At 41.0% G+C, this 17,003-nt stretch overlaps 1 protein-coding gene across 1 annotated transcript in view; it reads right to left on the reverse strand.

The window, feature by feature from the left end:
- Positions 1-6,891: 6,891 nt before the first annotated feature.
- fut8b (fucosyltransferase 8b (alpha (1,6) fucosyltransferase)) overlaps positions 6,892-17,003 on the reverse strand; it is a 96,413-nt gene continuing 86,301 nt past the window's right edge. Inside the window, exons 8-10 of the mRNA XM_063495821.1 lie at positions 12,541-12,717; positions 12,222-12,372; positions 6,892-8,627 (exon numbers count right to left, since the gene is read on the reverse strand). Of these exons, the coding sequence (XP_063351891.1) occupies positions 8,289-8,627; positions 12,222-12,372; positions 12,541-12,717 (667 nt within the window). The 3' untranslated portion in view covers positions 6,892-8,288. The remainder of the gene's footprint in view (positions 8,628-12,221; positions 12,373-12,540; positions 12,718-17,003) is intronic.

Consider the following 17,003-nt stretch of genomic DNA (forward strand, 5'->3'; position numbering starts at 1 on the left):
TGCTCCCTTTAGGTGTTGTCTCAAAGGATAGTGTGCCTGCACCTCACTCTATCCTCTGCATCCTTCTCTTTCACACCACTTCCCTGCATGTCCTCCTTAAATGCATCCTTCTTTGGCTTCCGCATATGCAACATGATCCTTTGCCCAAGATATTCAATCTCCCTCCTCTGAATAGGATAAGCAGATGATTGATGGATGGATGGTTAACATTTCATGTTAACAGCTGTCAGTCAAGCACATTTGGAGCAGAGAATTTAGTTTTACTCTTTGCTTTAAAGTAGACTTGCTATGCTCAATACCAGCCCCGTATTTTTCTTGTTGACCTGCTAGGGTAGCATTGCATGATTCCTCTCATATGAAATCACCCTCTACATGAAATCCGTTATGTTAGCTACAACTACCCCTCTCTTCCCTAACCCTACTTTTTTCAGCTTGATTGCCCTTCATAAAGACAAAGGGCCAGATTTACAAAACGGGGCACAACAGCATCCGTGGGCAATCTCAAAACAGCACTAACAGGCATGATTAGTTTTACGGGTAATTTACAAAAGTGGGACTGTTTTCGAAACACAGGCGCAGTCAGTTCATTTCAATAGCAAGCACAAAAAATAAGACTTTTTTTTTGTTAAATATTAGTTTAGATTTTTTAAAATCATGTTTTCATCCAGCACCACAAATAAATTGACACAAGTGGAGAAATGTTTCACTTTTCTAGCACGCGCTCTTAAATCTCTGCAGTGCCGCCTTTGTGCAGCAACAACTACCACTGTATCAGACACACTGGACTTCTTTTGTTTTGTGAAGACGTGTCACCTCTCATCTTCTGTTCTAAAAATCAAATGATGGAGAGTCCCAGGTATTTAAACCCTAGTGGGGGTTGCCTCCTAAGAGGGTCGTTGACCCACTATTAATCATGTGCCTCATCATATGAGCCAAGGTGTGGGTCATTACTACCAGAGGTTTCTGGTGAAACCACTGTGACACATTACCTCACCATATTATGTAACCTATTTTAAGTAATCGAAGAACTGAAGAAGCCTCTCGGATGAGAGGTCAAAACTCTTCATGAAACAAAAGAAGTCCATCCGCTTTCTTTGACTGATTTAAATACTCTCCTGCCTATATTTTACACCTTGAGAAAGGAACTCCCAGAAATGCATATGCAACAGGGTCAGTTACAAAAATCTGTTTTCCCTCCTCCTCCACGCAATCTTGTCAATGTGCTCTCTTTGCAAATACAGGCAGTACTTTTTGTACCCCCAAAACCCAGTTTGCCCTGGAGGGGTGTGTTAGTAAATCTGGCCCAAGGTTTGAGCAGCAGGGAGGTGTGGCTGATGGAGAGAGCTACGGCTGAAAAGACCACATTAAGGATATCTATTCTCACTAATACCAGAGCCAAGAGTGGTAAAAAAAACAGCCTTAAACAAAGCATTTTGAAGGCTGAGCTCTGTAATGATAGGGTTTACTTGTGTTTTACTATCAGAGGGAGTTTCACACATTCCCAGTTAAACCTACAACAATCCACTGATGAAGTTAACGATCAAAACTATTAAACTATCGTAAGACTGAAGCTGAAGCAAACCACAATTATCCTTTAAAACACCATTGTACACGATAATAACAATATTAGATCCACAGCCATCATTATCCTGCATTATTATGACATCATTGCTAATAACACACTCGGTCTTCATCTGGCTGGTATAACAAAGAGCTTTGTCTGGTTTACAACAAAGGAAGAAACAGAGAGTCGAGCGACTGCAGCTCAATTATCTGTGGCATAACCCAGCTCTCAGACCAGCTGTGCTCTTTGTGAAACAACTTGCTGTGAACAGTGTTCTGCTTTTATTTTTAACTAAAAATCAGTACACCGCTCTTAATACGAAATGGAGGTTTACAGGTATAGTACTTTAAATCTAGTATCACCAAATTTAGTGTACCATATGTAAAGTTGAAGATTGTCAGCAACTACCAGTGACTTATGGAAAATGTAATATATATCAATAGATATATATTTGTCCTTGCACAATGCATCACAATCAGGAATCCTGATGCTCACATTATGGATTTACACCTGCTTCCAAGTCATCTCCTGAAAAGCCTGAGCGCATTGTTTCTTTCAGTTAAACCAAATGGATTTTGCCACTGCCTTTGTCTCTGAGCCATTTATTTTAATAATAGTAACAATAATGTTTATTCATATAGTACCTTTGAATTCAGGGTTATGCAGCGCTTTATACCCCTCAGAGCAAACAAGCACAGCGATACAGGGAGGAAAAAAAATAAATGAAAAATAATATTAAAATGTCACTCATAAGAAAAGGGATAAAAATGAGTTTTAAAAGATAACTTAAAAGAACAGCGCTTTGATGAGCCCGAGCTCCTCTGTCAGATCAGTCAAAGACCTGGCTCACTTTAGTCTTAAAGCCAGACAGGGAAACAGCCAGCAGGTTCCTGTCGGAGGACTTCAGGCTGTGCACAGTTTGGTGGTGGTGGTTATGGTGGGGAAGCCCGGCCAAGAAGAGACTTAAGAGTAATCAATCAAATCTTTAAAAGACTATTCCTTTCTCTGCTGCTGTCAGCTATCATTTCAGTGTCTGATTGATGAAACTCTTCTCTGCCTCATTCATCTTCAGTTTTCCTCAGAACCGGCATCCGGTGAGCTCATCAGCTCACATCACATCCATCCAACTCAACGACAACAACTGCTGTTAATTTCTTTCTCCACCAATGCTAGGGAGTGGATTCCATCAGGCAATATTCCTGATCAGTTAATGTCAAAATAGCCTCACTTAACAACACGTAAAACAAATAAATATGTCTAACTTTTGAGACTGTCCTGGTCTAAGTATAGTGTTTCTCACAACTAAAGAAGTGAAGCAAAGTAATAAATCCTTTCAAATTTCTTTCTTACTATCATAACATCAGCCTCAGAAGGAGAGCGAACCTGCTAAACTGATCTTGTAAGAACAATTTAAAAAAATAACAAAGCCTATAATTTGTGCTGTATATAAATATAAATAAGATGCCAGGGTTTGCGGTGGTTTTTATTTTCCAAATAATATAGTCTCCGGTGAGTCAGCACTCCATTAAAACTACTGATTTAGTGCATTCACAGCAGGGATCATAGCGAAGTGCAGCACATGTGCCAAATAAAATGCCTTTGTGCCTCTGAGCGATGATGTGTTTCTTAACCACTTTAGCTGAGCCCGCTCCGTGCCAAAAAACAGCTTTATAGAATGAGCTTCATAGTGACGCGAGATAACAGCTGGGTTAAAAAACAAATAAAAAAACAGAGCTAATAAAATCCAAACCCATGCTAATTGCTGAGTTGATTTAAAGTGATGATGGGAAAGATTGTCACCTACAGTCTTCGCCCTGTAAAAACCTGACCATTTCTAGTTGGAGTTCCTCCCCTCAGCTTTGATGTGGGCCAGCTACCGTGGGGCAGACTTCACTTGTTACTGCTGTGCCAACAGAGTACTGATTGGAGCCAGCCTGGACTACAATAATCATTTCCATTCCCTCTCCCTTTTTTCATGAGTCAGTCAGAATTAATTCAGCTGCCCTTTACAAGATTAGAATTCCACAAGGCGATGGGGAAACCACTTATCTATAATATGAATTCCATCAGTTACACGGCCACATTGAAATCTCAGTCTGTTCCCACAAACTTAAAAGGTAGGCTCACATTTTTGAAACAACAATCACATGTCCTCACGTACATTGAAGAGTTATTAGTCACCAGATTGGCTCTGAAGTAATCGTCACCTTCAGGTCACTTAACTGTAAGAAAGAGGGCAATGCGAAGTCCTTGAGATCAGATCAGCAAGAGCCAAAATGAAGCTTTCCCAGTCCGAGCTTGTCTGATTTAAATGCTCGACACACTAGCCTCTTGATTTTATGCATGGCAAGGATCATGCTTGTCTATTCTCTGAAGTCTATTCTCTTTATAGTCTTTTCTTCTTCTTCTGTCATCTTGTTCCTCTCACCAGCCCAACAAGTTGCGGCAGATGGTTTCCCCTTCCTGAGCCTCGTTCTGTTGATGGTCTCTTCCTCTTGTGCTAAAGTCACACAAGAGAAAACGATGACTGGAGACCGAGGCAAGGATGAAATTCTTGAAACCATGTGCAATGAACTTGCAATCTTTTCAATTTTGAAATGGCTGCTTCAAAGACAGAATGATTTTGGTGCATCAAGACGACAAAAAAAATGGGAAAAAGCACCAAGGACGACTGCTATCAGTCTGCGGTTGAATCAGGTCAAGTTGGCAATTATAAAATTGGCAAAAATTGAATATCTGTTAGCTTCTATATACACAGAAATTCACATTAACTAATTACTTTTAAACCACTCTCACAGTATAAAGCCTGTACTAATACTATTTAATTCGTCATCCTGCTGTTGTAACACAATAATTTCCTTGTGGGGTCGATAAACCATCCAATTAATAAACCTGTAGCTGCTGCAGACCAGCAATTTAACTGTAAAATGACATAGGTGCTTGGCAATAATAATGGCAATAAAATACATATATGAATTAGATGGTAATTATTTGCAAACCTTTGTCAGTTTGTCTAAGAGAGATTGGAGTCAGTTTAAAGGTTTGAAGACGGGTCGCCTCACACCAGGTGAACTGTGCAATTGCCTTGCAACCAGTAGCGGAGCGTGCAACAACCTCAACCTCTGGGCAACCAACTTGAATGAGCAGGCAATCACCAGTTATTCCTAAAGAAGCCTGACAACCTATTTTTACACTAGTGTAACTGAACAGTTTAGAGGCTTCAGTTTTATCTCTCTATAAATATAATTAAATAATTTTGGACTGATTTATCAATTTCTTTGGTCCAGACAGAAATATACAGAAAAAAAATGTTATTCCATTTGCAGGCATTGACCTCCACCAACTTAGGTGCTCACTTTTTCATGCTGAAAGTGAAATATCCAGGTATGGTTGAATTGTTATGAACTTTAGATATTTAAGTTCTATCTGTCGTTTGTATGCTTTGACAGCTGTTTGTTCTTTTAAACAACTGCCATTACCATGAGCTCTACCTTAACATCATGAACTCTTTCTATGGTGAACTGTACATGCAGTCACCTACAAACTTACATATTAGGATGCTCTGGTTAGCGTTTTGTTCACAACTCTGGTCTCATAGACCCAGAATTGCTGGCAGTGAGGACAGTTTTCTATGCTTCTGGTTTTTATCTGTTGCAGTGTAATCACATTGATAGGGGGTCTCTTTATGACTCGCAGGAAGTTTGTCTTTTAAATCTATGTTTGTGTGAATATTGCTCTATTAGTCTAAGGGAGAACTGAAAAAAAAATGGTGGAACTGTGGAGAAAACGCATGCATTTGGAACTGAGTGAGGTAATCAGTTGCGACAATTTCCCTTTTAACACACAACTGCATGTGGGGGGTCCACAAATGGCCTTGCAGTGCTTTCAAAGAGCCGTGCAACAATTACACCAGAAGTGCAGAGAAAGAAAGCTGCCTGCTGCAAAATCTGAACGCTTTCTATCAGGAGCGGTGGCCAATTAACAGAATAATTAACTGAACTAACGTCTCTCTTAAACAACTGTTACAGGCCACTGTGACAGCAACGAGTGTATTTTAATTAAAGTGCCCTCCAGTTAGCTGCGTTTATATAAAGCCCACGAGGGACTCTTTTTCCAGTGAAAAAGAGATGTTCAATGAACTGCTGCACACTGCATGTGCATTGTGAATGCTTTGTCGACGTGCGCTAAATTGGTTGTGGATTGTTGTCAAGCGTTGGAGGGGGAGGGGGAAACAAAAAAAGCAATAAAACTATTATTCTCCCTCAATCGTACCAAAAAGCTCATCATCTCTACCAGTACCACGGCTTTCCTTATGGGTGTCCAATGAAGCATGCAGATCAGCGTCGAAATTAAAGAGGGATCTGTAATGAAACTCCCAGAGCCCCCTGAGTAAGAAAGTAACAAGACAGCCCATAAATAAGACACAGAGAACAAGATCATAAACGATTTAGACACGCAGGAAGTAGGAAATAGGACAGCAGACAAGAGCAGGAAGTTTATGAATGCCTCGCTGACGTACCTACATTGTGAGTCCACAGGGAAACCTGTTTGGCATTTGGGGCAGAAATGTCATGTAGCTGTCACAAGCTATATTTAAATGAAGGATGGCAATGTCTCAGTTGTGAAGGTAGTGATCTTGGTGTTCAGTTTGAAATGTAAATCAAAAGACAAATTTAAAGAGTTCCTGCTTTGAAATGACTCAAATAAATTCACTTTCTTGCTGAATGATTTATAAAACAAACTACTGCTGCTTTTGAAGTTAGGAGCTGGCTCTAATCTGAGGGTTCCAAAATGATATCACTTTGAGAGTCGGCAGGGGCGTAACTTCCAGGGGGGTTCGGGGGGTTATGATCCCCCCAATAATCAGACCCAACCAATATAACCCCCCTCAATAAAATTATGAATTATCTTGCACAAATAGGCTGTTGATTTTCTTTACTAATTTCAGGTATTACCAGCAAAATAGTTGCATGTTTAATCATCTGGGAATTTACCCAGATTTATTTATTTATTTAGACAGCGATCTTGACACCCCCACCCCCCCAATGTTCAGCACAAAGTTGCGCCGATGAGAGTCGAGGTTCTCCTGTTTTTTTACTTTTTTTTTTTTTAATGGAGATACTGAAAGATCAACTTCGGGCGATGAGTTATGCTCTTGAAAAATGGATGGATGCCCTTCAGAATATGAAGCCTCGATTCTCAGCTTGTAATGAGTGCAGTGTAGCTGAAGCATGTTTAGCCTGATTGAGTGAAGCGCTTGTTGAGAGTTAAGAGACGGAGGAGCAGATGGTGAACAGAACCAGACCGGAGGGGAAAAAAATGCAGTGTTGGTTTCTCAAGTTTATTCGATCTGTGGTTATCAAAGACAATGCCCAAGAACATAAGTTATGAAAAACAAAAAAGCCTTCATGATGGGGAATTTTGATATGACATATCATTATTATTTTCAACATAGGCATATTTTCCTCATTTATTTTAAAATAGCAATGTTAAAATTTTAAAAAACAAACAACAAACAAAAAGAAAAACAGATGGACAGAAGAAACAGCAAAGATGCCGAAAAGGACATTATCTCAGTGGAGTGCTTCGTTTGGTGAGCCCCGGGACGGCTCTTGTGTCTGCGTGTGTGTCTGTGCGCGTGCACTGTGAGTTCACCACACTCCACATAATCTTACCATTGTTCGTTACTGGCGGAGTGACTGGTGTTCCCCGTTGTTCTGAGGGGCTGAGGACAGTCCCCACTGTCGCTGCCAGTCTCAACTGCACAAACATTCATTCGGGGAAGGGAAGGAAGAAATAAAAAAACAACAAAAAAAAAAACTGCTCACCAGTAACCAGGCACCTGGTCATGACATGGCCCCTTAGATTTAAACAGCACACACAGGCACACTTTGATCGCACCCATTCATCCTCTCTTTCAACACACACTCACACACACGGACACAGTACAGTATACAATGCACAAGCCCCATACATACAAAATTAAGACCTTAAAAAGACACTTGATAAAAGCACAACATGGTATTGTAAAATTAATTGCATGTGAAGAGACGAGATGGAGGAAGCACAGTAAGAGGGGTAAGGAGGAAGGGGATCGAGGGGGGTGTTGGGGCGGTGAGCATGGCGAGAAGAGGGTCCAGTACATTCAGTAAACAAAAACAAGAGAAAACGAACAACAAAAAAAGGCAAGATTAGAATCAAAACCACTGAAAATAATTAAATAAAAAAAAAATCAAAACACTTCTTTTCCAGTTTGTCATTTTTTTTCTCTCCTCAGTCATTGATTCGAAGCTCACTCTACAGTAGTCCCAGCGCCGTCTCGGGAGAGAGACAGCTCGGTCGGTTGTGTAGATTTTTAATTGTTTTCTTGCTTTATTTAAAATCAATGTTCACGTCTAAATGTCTACGGACCCGATATCAGAACGTCAGGCGGGGGAGTAGTGGTAGGGTGCAAGTCTTCCATGACCTGACATATGCACAGGCATTTACACAAGTGCGCACACGCGTTCTCTCCCACATACACACACATTCACGCTCACGCATTAACACAGAGTGCATTCGCATTCCTATCACCCCTGGGTACAGGCCTCCTCTTTTCTTCTCAGCTTAGCGCACTAAGTACGCCTCTCTCTTCTGTACAAAAGCAGCCTCCTTCTCTGGAATCGGAGACTACATGTTTTTTTCCTCACTCCTTCTCTTAATTTTTTTTCGATCATTTCTTCTTTTACTTATTTTGAGAGTTGAGCAGTTTGTCTGCCTCGGGGTACGTCGGGTACTTCACGGTCTCGATTTTCTCTCTGACCTTGTAGGAAGGGTAGAGGCCGGTGCGGCCCAGTTTGCGGTTGATGCCTTTGGAGTAGCCGTCCCAGTGGTTCCCGGCCACGCCGATCACGTCGCCGGGCTCCAGGGGAATGTCCTCGCTATTGCGGGGCTGGTGGGGGTAGACAGCAATCTGATTGTGGGCGTTTTGACCTCCGAAGTAGTAGATGTCATCCAGAGAGTAGAAGAAGGAGGAGGCGTCTGGATGCAGTGTCTGCATAATCTCATAAGCCACACGGCAGACCTGAAACAGAAGCACAGAAAGGTGTTATTTTTATAGAAACATCCATACATGCTCAAGATCTAAAGCAGTCTTGGTGATAATCGTGTTGAAAGACGAAGAGGGACTTCTTAGAGACATAGACATTTTCAGTCCTAGCCAAAGAGAGATAGAACATCATAAGTGACTTATGGATGGGAACTGTGTGTTTGTTGGTGACCGCATGACTGATTATCAAAGTGGATCACACTGATAAATTCGAAAGCTTCCTCACATAGATTTGACTTTTTATTCCTACAGCACATTTATGAATGTGTACCGACTCTCTCAGGTGCCTCTAACAGACTTTGGGCTGATCTCAGTGTAAGGAGCATTCATTTGTGGATAAGCAAAGAGCAGGAATTTAATGCTTGCTCCCGAGTGCCGTGGCTCTTAAGCTCTGCAATAGTGCCAATAGTGAGCAATGCTAGCTAACGACAGCTTGTTGATGTGGAGTCCATTAATCACTATAGACTCCCCCCATACTGGCCTAGAGACCGGACCACGACCATCCTTCTATTACTGTCACTACATGACAGAAAAATGTGAATTCCCAGTCTGGTTGGCAAGTATTATGCTAGGAAATCACCTGGTAAAGCCTCTATTACACAAACCTAGAGACCAGTCAGCAACTCCCTAGAAACCACTGGTTGCTATGGAAAAATGTGTATTCCCTGACATGTTGGCAAAAACCTCCTCGTGATTGCTTTGCTTGCTAGCAGATTCGCACGCTCGCCTGTAGTTTGAATGAAAAAAGCAGACTTCTCTACAAACACACCAGTGAAATTGTGATAAGCATGATCCAAACCAGAGATGGAGAAAAATTCCCCTTCAAAATAAAAGTTTTGCCTTTTAAAATGTGCTGGCTACATTTCTGATTTGTGTTACACTGTTTAAAGTCAAAAGGCTGGTAGTAAGCAAGTGTTTGCAAATAAGTCAGTGGCTTCCATGTAAACTAAACAACCATAATATGACCGGCTTCACCGAGTGACAGCCAAGAACCTCTAGGATACATTTGTCAGTTAGTCTGGAAATACATGATCTTCCCTAGTGACTGGTGGGTTCATACTGAGGTGCACAATCCCCAATATGCCATAAAACGTCATGCAATGCAAGCATGAAGTCATGTTTATTTGCTAATGTTTTTGATTTTTAAAAAAAAAATCCTGTCAGAGGGTAAATGCTACATGGTGAAAGCTAACGCTATCATCATAATATGGTATGTAGTATGCTAAATGCTAAATCCCACATGCTAAATGCAAGGCCTGTGGTCCTTTAAGTTATATAAAGTGCCAGCTATAATATGTCTCTCAAAACAGGCATGCACAAGCACACCAGTTGGACTACACCCAGGCTGTATTGCGATAGCTGGTATGTTGGCATGTTAATTATGGCCTCTTGACTCTTGACTGACATACTCAGAGTCCTGTGATCATCCAGTCGTTTTGAGTTAAAGAAATGAACAAACAAAAGCCGGACTTTCAATACAGGTGGGAGGAAGAGCATCTGCTCAATAACATAAGACAAACAAGTTTATCCTTTATGTGTGGAGCTCATGTGGAAAAATGAAAGAAAATACCATCAGACGACATGAGCAAATGAAGCACCAAAACAAGCACTGGGATGTGCACATACAGCAGAAACTCCAGAAGGTAGAAGAGTTAAAAACAAAAAAAAGAAAAAGAAAAAAATAGTCTGGTGTCACAGCAGACAAAAATCAAATCTCAAAGTAAAGCTGCTGTAAAAGCCAGATTTACTGTGGTGGAAGAAATAACTACATCGCAGCATTTACTGAAGTTGAGTTTTTGAACCAATGTATGGTTAAAGTGCGCAATGTCATGTGTCAAAGTCAAAAAGCAAGCAGTTTTTGAGGTGAAGCTTAAGCAGAAAGGAGTGCCCGCTATGTGCAGAGAAAAGAGCAGCCGTGTGAGCATGCTGAAAGAAAAACTGCACACTGCGTCACACACCAGGAAGGTTTGTGTGTTAAAACTCTGAAAACTAAACATGTAATGAGCACAGCAACACCCACAGTTAACTTTACATGAGCCAAAGGTTTGAATCGTCGCTAATTTCCTTCACCTCTGGAGGAGGTGAGTTCCCAACGTGAAGCTCCGTCACACTGAGGTGCGCTGGCTAAGCCGATGGAAAGTGCTGAACAGATGTTTCGAGTTGTCTGAGGAAATTTGTCAGTACATGGAAAGCAAGGGCAGAGACGCCACAGAGCTCTGACATGAAAAGTGGCAGTGTGAGTTGGGGTTTCTGTGCAACATAATGAAACATCTCAAAGCGCTAAACCTCCGGCTTTAGGAGTGGGACCGTGTGAGTATAGACATGTACGCTGCAGTCAGAGCTCTTAAAATGTGGGAAAAGCGGGAAACGCTGGTCTCTTCCTGCATGCTGCCAATCGATGACAAAACAGGTCTCTACTGCTACATTTGCTACAAGTGGACGTTTTGCTGAAAAAAAAAACTGAGCATGCATAGTACCGAGCGCACGTGGACATTTGCCCAGAAAATTAAGTTTCACTTTCTCAGTAAATTATTCTGGAAAGAGCACCTGCAAACATTTAAATCAAACTCCAGTTTACTGAAACACTCAAGACAAAGTATGGCTACGTGGGCGCTGCGCAGTTCCCACGTTTTATCGCCAAAACGATGCCCCAGCTCCGCCTACAAGCTGTGAGAAAATGATTTCATTAGAAATGACTCAGACTTTAAAGAAAGTAAGACACAAAAACTAATGTCACTTATGTATCTTTTATTTTTAATGTGATCTCATCTGTTTGTTTACTCTCTAAGATCGGTTTAGATCTTAAATCTGAATTCTAAGAAGTCTTGGGAGAAGATAGTCATAGAACAGATGGAAAAAACACAATAAATTCAAGTATGTTTCTCAATAAATATCAACACAGTGTGGCTGTTTGAGTTGGATCCAGGTATTAATTTTCTGTGACTGAGTTTGACACCCCTGTGCTAAGTGGTGCTGATTTTATATATTTCACTATTTCAGCACTAGCCAAGAACAAAGTAAGGCGCTGGCTATAAGCCAGCCAAATCAAATTCACCATCAATATACTTATACTTGGGTATATAGTATAAACACTTTTTTAGTTAGTGTACAAAACAAATTACAGGCAACATAATAGTGCGGGAAAGTGTCATGCATGCCTCGTTATTGTTTTGGCCAAAGCTAAACTACACCTCAGAGTGTGAGAGCACACTACAAAGGCAAAATATAGGATGCTGACAACAGATCACTGAAAGGCTGCAGGTCTTATCAATAAAGCAGCTTTTACGCAGGTTATGAAAAGAACCTTTAAGCGTAAGCTTGAGAATACTTGAAATATAGTTAACAGCACATCCTGACAGATTACAAGGTTTATTTTTACTCCACATCAACTATATTTGCTTTCTCGCCTCCGTGTCTGAAAGCATCAACATTCCAGTCAGCTCTCCGAGTTACTCCGAGCTGCTTTCATCCCAACATCAAATCCATCCTGACCTTCAGTTTCATGTGAAAACATATCAAAGACACCGTTTCGTGCTCTCTCCAAAAATGAACTGGAAAGCGTGAACTGACCTGTGAAGAGAAAGTGCAGACCAAGAAGTCGGTTTGGGAGAGGAAGTGGATGTCAAGAATGACTCCTCTAAGTGAGTTCTCGGTGTAGCGGTTGTGAAGGCCGGCCGACCACGAGATGGAGTTATCGCTAATGAACTCATAGTCTGGGTACCTGAAAGTGATATGCACACAGAAACACAAATAAACTTTAAATACACACTAAGGAAGCAAAATGAACACGGGCAGATACAAAAACACGCTGTCACGTACACATCAGTCGGACATAAACACTCTTACAGATTACACACACACACACACACACACACTCCTAGACACTGACTTGGTCTTAGCTTCTTGCAGCAAAGATGGGTCATCGGTAGCTAGGTAAACCCGTTTCTTGTCGACGTGAACACGCCTGGCCAGATGTTGGAACTGCTCCTCCACGTGCAGCATGTACTCCTCTATGGGATGGAAGGCTGCCTCAGTCCCCACTTTATCTGTCCTCCTCACATGGACTCTGGAGACAGAGAGAGACAAAGATAGGGCAACAAATTAGTCATCTATGTTAAACTTACACCATTAGGTTACTACTAAGCAAAGGTTTTTCATTGCATTAAACTGGTTATTTGTTTGGCTGTCTGATATCTTGAATGAAGTCTGTGTTGAAATGTTCGGCATTTTCTTTCCAGGCCACAAAACAGTCGTAACACAGTTATGATGGTGCAACTCATAATTGCGTCACACGGTGCCTAGTTCTTGTGCTTACACTGCTGGAGGAACGTATTTTCTTTCAATACTGATTACTGGTTGACTAAGCTAAAAATTTAATCTACAACAACTGGAACATCTGCAACTGCTGAAGTATTTTGAAGATCCCAGTGATTGATCACAATATTTTTACTGCGCCTTACAAACCCCCCCCAAAAACTAAATAAATAAATAAAGAAAAAACAAGTCTATATTCAAACACATTCAGGGAACCCAAACTCTTATGACTTCCAAAGGAATTACAAGTGCAAGTAGCAACCAAGTGTGATAATCAGATGAACCTGGTTTATTGATCATCACCACATGCGGCTGCCTCTATAAAAAACACAGGTTTTGGCATTTTGCTAGTGTGGAGCAGTCACCACAATATGAGAAAAAGACAAGTATGGCTCATCTTGAAGGGTTTCTAAGAAAACGCCTTATCTCTCTAAAAAAGAGCATAACGCACAGATTAGATTTGCAAAGTTTCATCTGAACAAACCACAACACTGGAAAAATGTCCTTTTGACAAATAAAGGTGGAGATGTTTGGCCATAAAACATGGTGCCATGTCTGGTGAAAGACATATAGCACATTAGCACAAATGATGCATGGTGGTGGGTTTGTTTTGGAGCCACAGGAGCGGAGCACCTTGAACTGATTATGAACTCCTACCAAAGTATTTAAGAGTGAAAGAGGCCACATGTATGACACCAAAAGCTTGGCCAATCCTGAGTCATGCAACAGGACAATGATCATAAGCACAGGAGTAAATCTTCAACAGAGTGGCTGAAAAAGACTGCATAGAGTCCAGTGAAAACTTTCACATGACTGCAATGCTGATGGATGTTCAATAAATATGGCCAAAGTTCCTAATAATGAGGAATGGAAAATATTCAGATTAACTGAGGTGACAAAGTTAAGGCATTTATTTTTAAAACGGTTAGAAGTCAATAACAGTCGGGGGAAAAGAAGCACACAGTCGTGACGAGAAAAGAAAATACACCGTCATTGACGAAACCTAGTTTTAAATCTACACCGATCTCAAAATAACAGTAAATTCATGTTTTGTTCACAACTGCATTTATTCTGCTGCAAACGTAAAAAGGAAACAGCACTTTTACTTTAATGGCATGTTTTGGGAATCTTTCTATTGTTGGTGTAAATGCACACCCACAAAAAAAAAATGCTAGGACAGAGACAAAGTAAACAAGAAAGGCCAACAGTGACAAGAGAGAGAAGTTTAAAGGATGTAGCGAGACAGAAAAATGGACAGAAAGAGCAATAACCAACCCAGCTGTTTTTATTCCTTTCTTTTTTTTTAAGTATCCTTGTCCTCGCTTCCAGTAAGAAAGGACAAAGAGAGAGTGCTGTCACTGCTGTACATTTGACAAAAAGAGCACAGCTTGAAAACGGAACAAACGATGAGAACTCCTCCTAGGACACAAAACCATCTGTCAACCTGATGGGTGCAGAAACACAATTTTATTCCAACCATAACTATTCACTTACGCAACTACCCAGCTATATCTACATTGTGACTTCTGCCCTCAGGGAGAAAATGAAATTTATAAATATGAGACTGGAGAAAAAGACATTTTAAGTGTTCACTTCTTTTTTGGGGGGGCAAACATGTGTGCCTTTTCCACATTAATATAATTCCATTATGGGAGCCGGCCAGTACAACCAGCTGTCTGCTGCTGGACAAGAAGCAGTTCCACTGGAAAATCTACAGTCAGAGGCACCTAGGTGAAACCTATTAGTCTTTTACTTCCACTTATTCGGGATCTCTCAGCTGCTTTGGGAGTTGAAAAAGTTCTGTAACCTCCCGGTTGCCTTGATCTCTTTTGTGAGAATGAAGCAGAAGTAGAAAAAGTTAGAAGAGTCAGACGTTGAGAGAATAAACACTTTGTCTCTAATTTCTACCACTGGCCACAGATCAATCAGTAACTATTGAGTTTGCTCGCCTTTATTTACGTGGCAATGAAACCCACAGAATGGAGGTGAGAACAGGAGGTGAATGGGCGCCGTGAGTCTTTCATTCAGCGTCGATGTCTCTGATCGGACAGAGGTCTCGACATCAGGCTTTCCCATCCTTTGTTACGGTGCCTCTCTCCTGCTCCTGTTCTTCTTTCATGTCTCCCATTTTTTTGTTCCCACAAACCCTCGTTTTATCTCGCTCTTTTCTCTCTCTGTCAGAGCGGCAGAGGCCGCCGTGAGGTACTGCTTCGCTCTTAGCCCCCCCAATCCCACCAGCGCTCTCCCACACAACTGCCACAATAATTCAATTCACTCCTCCCTATTCATACAATATTGCCAAGGCAGACTAATTCTCATGGTGGGTGTAAAAACATACATTATAGACATCAAACACCCGCACCCTAGACACAGCAAGCGCTGATCCTGGCAGACTACGACAATAGCATACAGACAAAATGAATTATTTGTTTGAGTATGACCTCAGTACTCTGCCCACCAGAGCTCTGGGCTGCTGGGCTTTGGAACTGTAGCTGCTATTAACATTTGAATCTTTAGAAAACAGCTCATATGATAATTACATACACAAAAGCTGTAGAATCACTGCTGATGCAACTTGTACTTTGACACCAAAACATGTCAAAGTTGTTATTAAGATTTATCTCCAGTGCTCATAATTATAGATTATGACAAATTAAATATAATGCCATCATCAAGTATCCTAATGAGCTGTCAGGGCTACAGTAAGCCTCTATGAGAGACTAAATTATATTCTCTGTTGGCAATTTGGTGATGGGTAGTGTGGGTAGTGCTATTATATCACCCCTAAATGACTTTAATGGATGAATATTTGGTGACTGTGATGGTCATATCATGATCCAGATCACACTCGGTGAGCACTCATGAAACAAAAAAGGTTATACTTTACATTCCTTTTAGTGTACACCAGACCTTATATAGAAAATAGATCAACTCAGATATGTATAATATATATGAAAGGCATGGAAAACTACAGTTTTGCTTTTCATATCAGCACATTTTAAAACTTGTTAGCATGTCATCTATTATGAGATTACCGCCAACACAAAAAAGGGAAAAAAGATGCTACTTCACGAGTAATATGATAGATTGAAAATTACCTGGATTGTTTTTAAAGGAACCAAAAAGCTTTAAAAAAGTTGAATAAAAAGCAAATATGCTGCTGTTTATACACTAGAGTCTCTTTAAGGACAGAAAAAAATGTCAGTGAAAAATATCTAAAGCTTTTTTTTTTAAATGTAGATTTTTGTATTATTGATTTTTTTTATGTTTGTTCCAAAAGATATATTTTAGCCTGAGTTTACAATGAGCTGAGAGATTTTAAATGTGCACAGTCTAATAGAAGCTGTTACAAAAAAAAGGAAAAAAAAAAAAGGAAAAACAGAATACACATGACACAAGACTTCACGGTAAATTCACCACTTGGGAACCCCTCTATATCTGCAGTAGTGGCAGTGTTCCCACTTGCTTTTTTCCCCCTCTCTGTACCTCTAATATTAAATCGCAGCAGGCCGGACCTGCTGCTTTTAGTCCGTGGCTTCCAGCTTTTCTGCAGCTCGCATCCAAAGGGAGCAGCGGGGCATGAGTGGTGGTGTGGTGGCCGAGGCACGTGAGGTCGGCTGGCAGTTGCTGGTTGCTCTGGGGACAAGCTGCCTTTCTATCCCCTCTTGGTACTCTCTCCATCAACCCTAGCCTTTCCCACCAGTGCCGCCCTCTTGCCTTTTCCTTTCAGTCCAACTTTCACATCTTACATCCACCAACCCCCCACTCTACAGACACACTTATAATGCCTTCCCCCACAGTGCTGATAGAAGCACACAGGCACTTTGTTGCAACATCACTACAGAGTGGAGTGGCTATATCAAGAGCTGAGAAGGGAAGAGGGGGGAAAAGGGATAAAAACTTTGTTCTACCCAGCGCCTCATTTCAATAACCCTTTTCCCCAGCGATATGTAGGGAGAAAAGGGTGGGATATACGTATGTAGGGAGGGGGGAACACAAAGAACTGTGATAGAGATGTGTAGAAAATGATGAGAGAAT

The sequence above is a fragment of the Pelmatolapia mariae genome, linkage group LG15 (assembly GCF_036321145.2).
Source record: "Pelmatolapia mariae isolate MD_Pm_ZW linkage group LG15, Pm_UMD_F_2, whole genome shotgun sequence".
NCBI classification, from domain to species: Eukaryota; Metazoa; Chordata; class Actinopteri; order Cichliformes; family Cichlidae; genus Pelmatolapia; species Pelmatolapia mariae.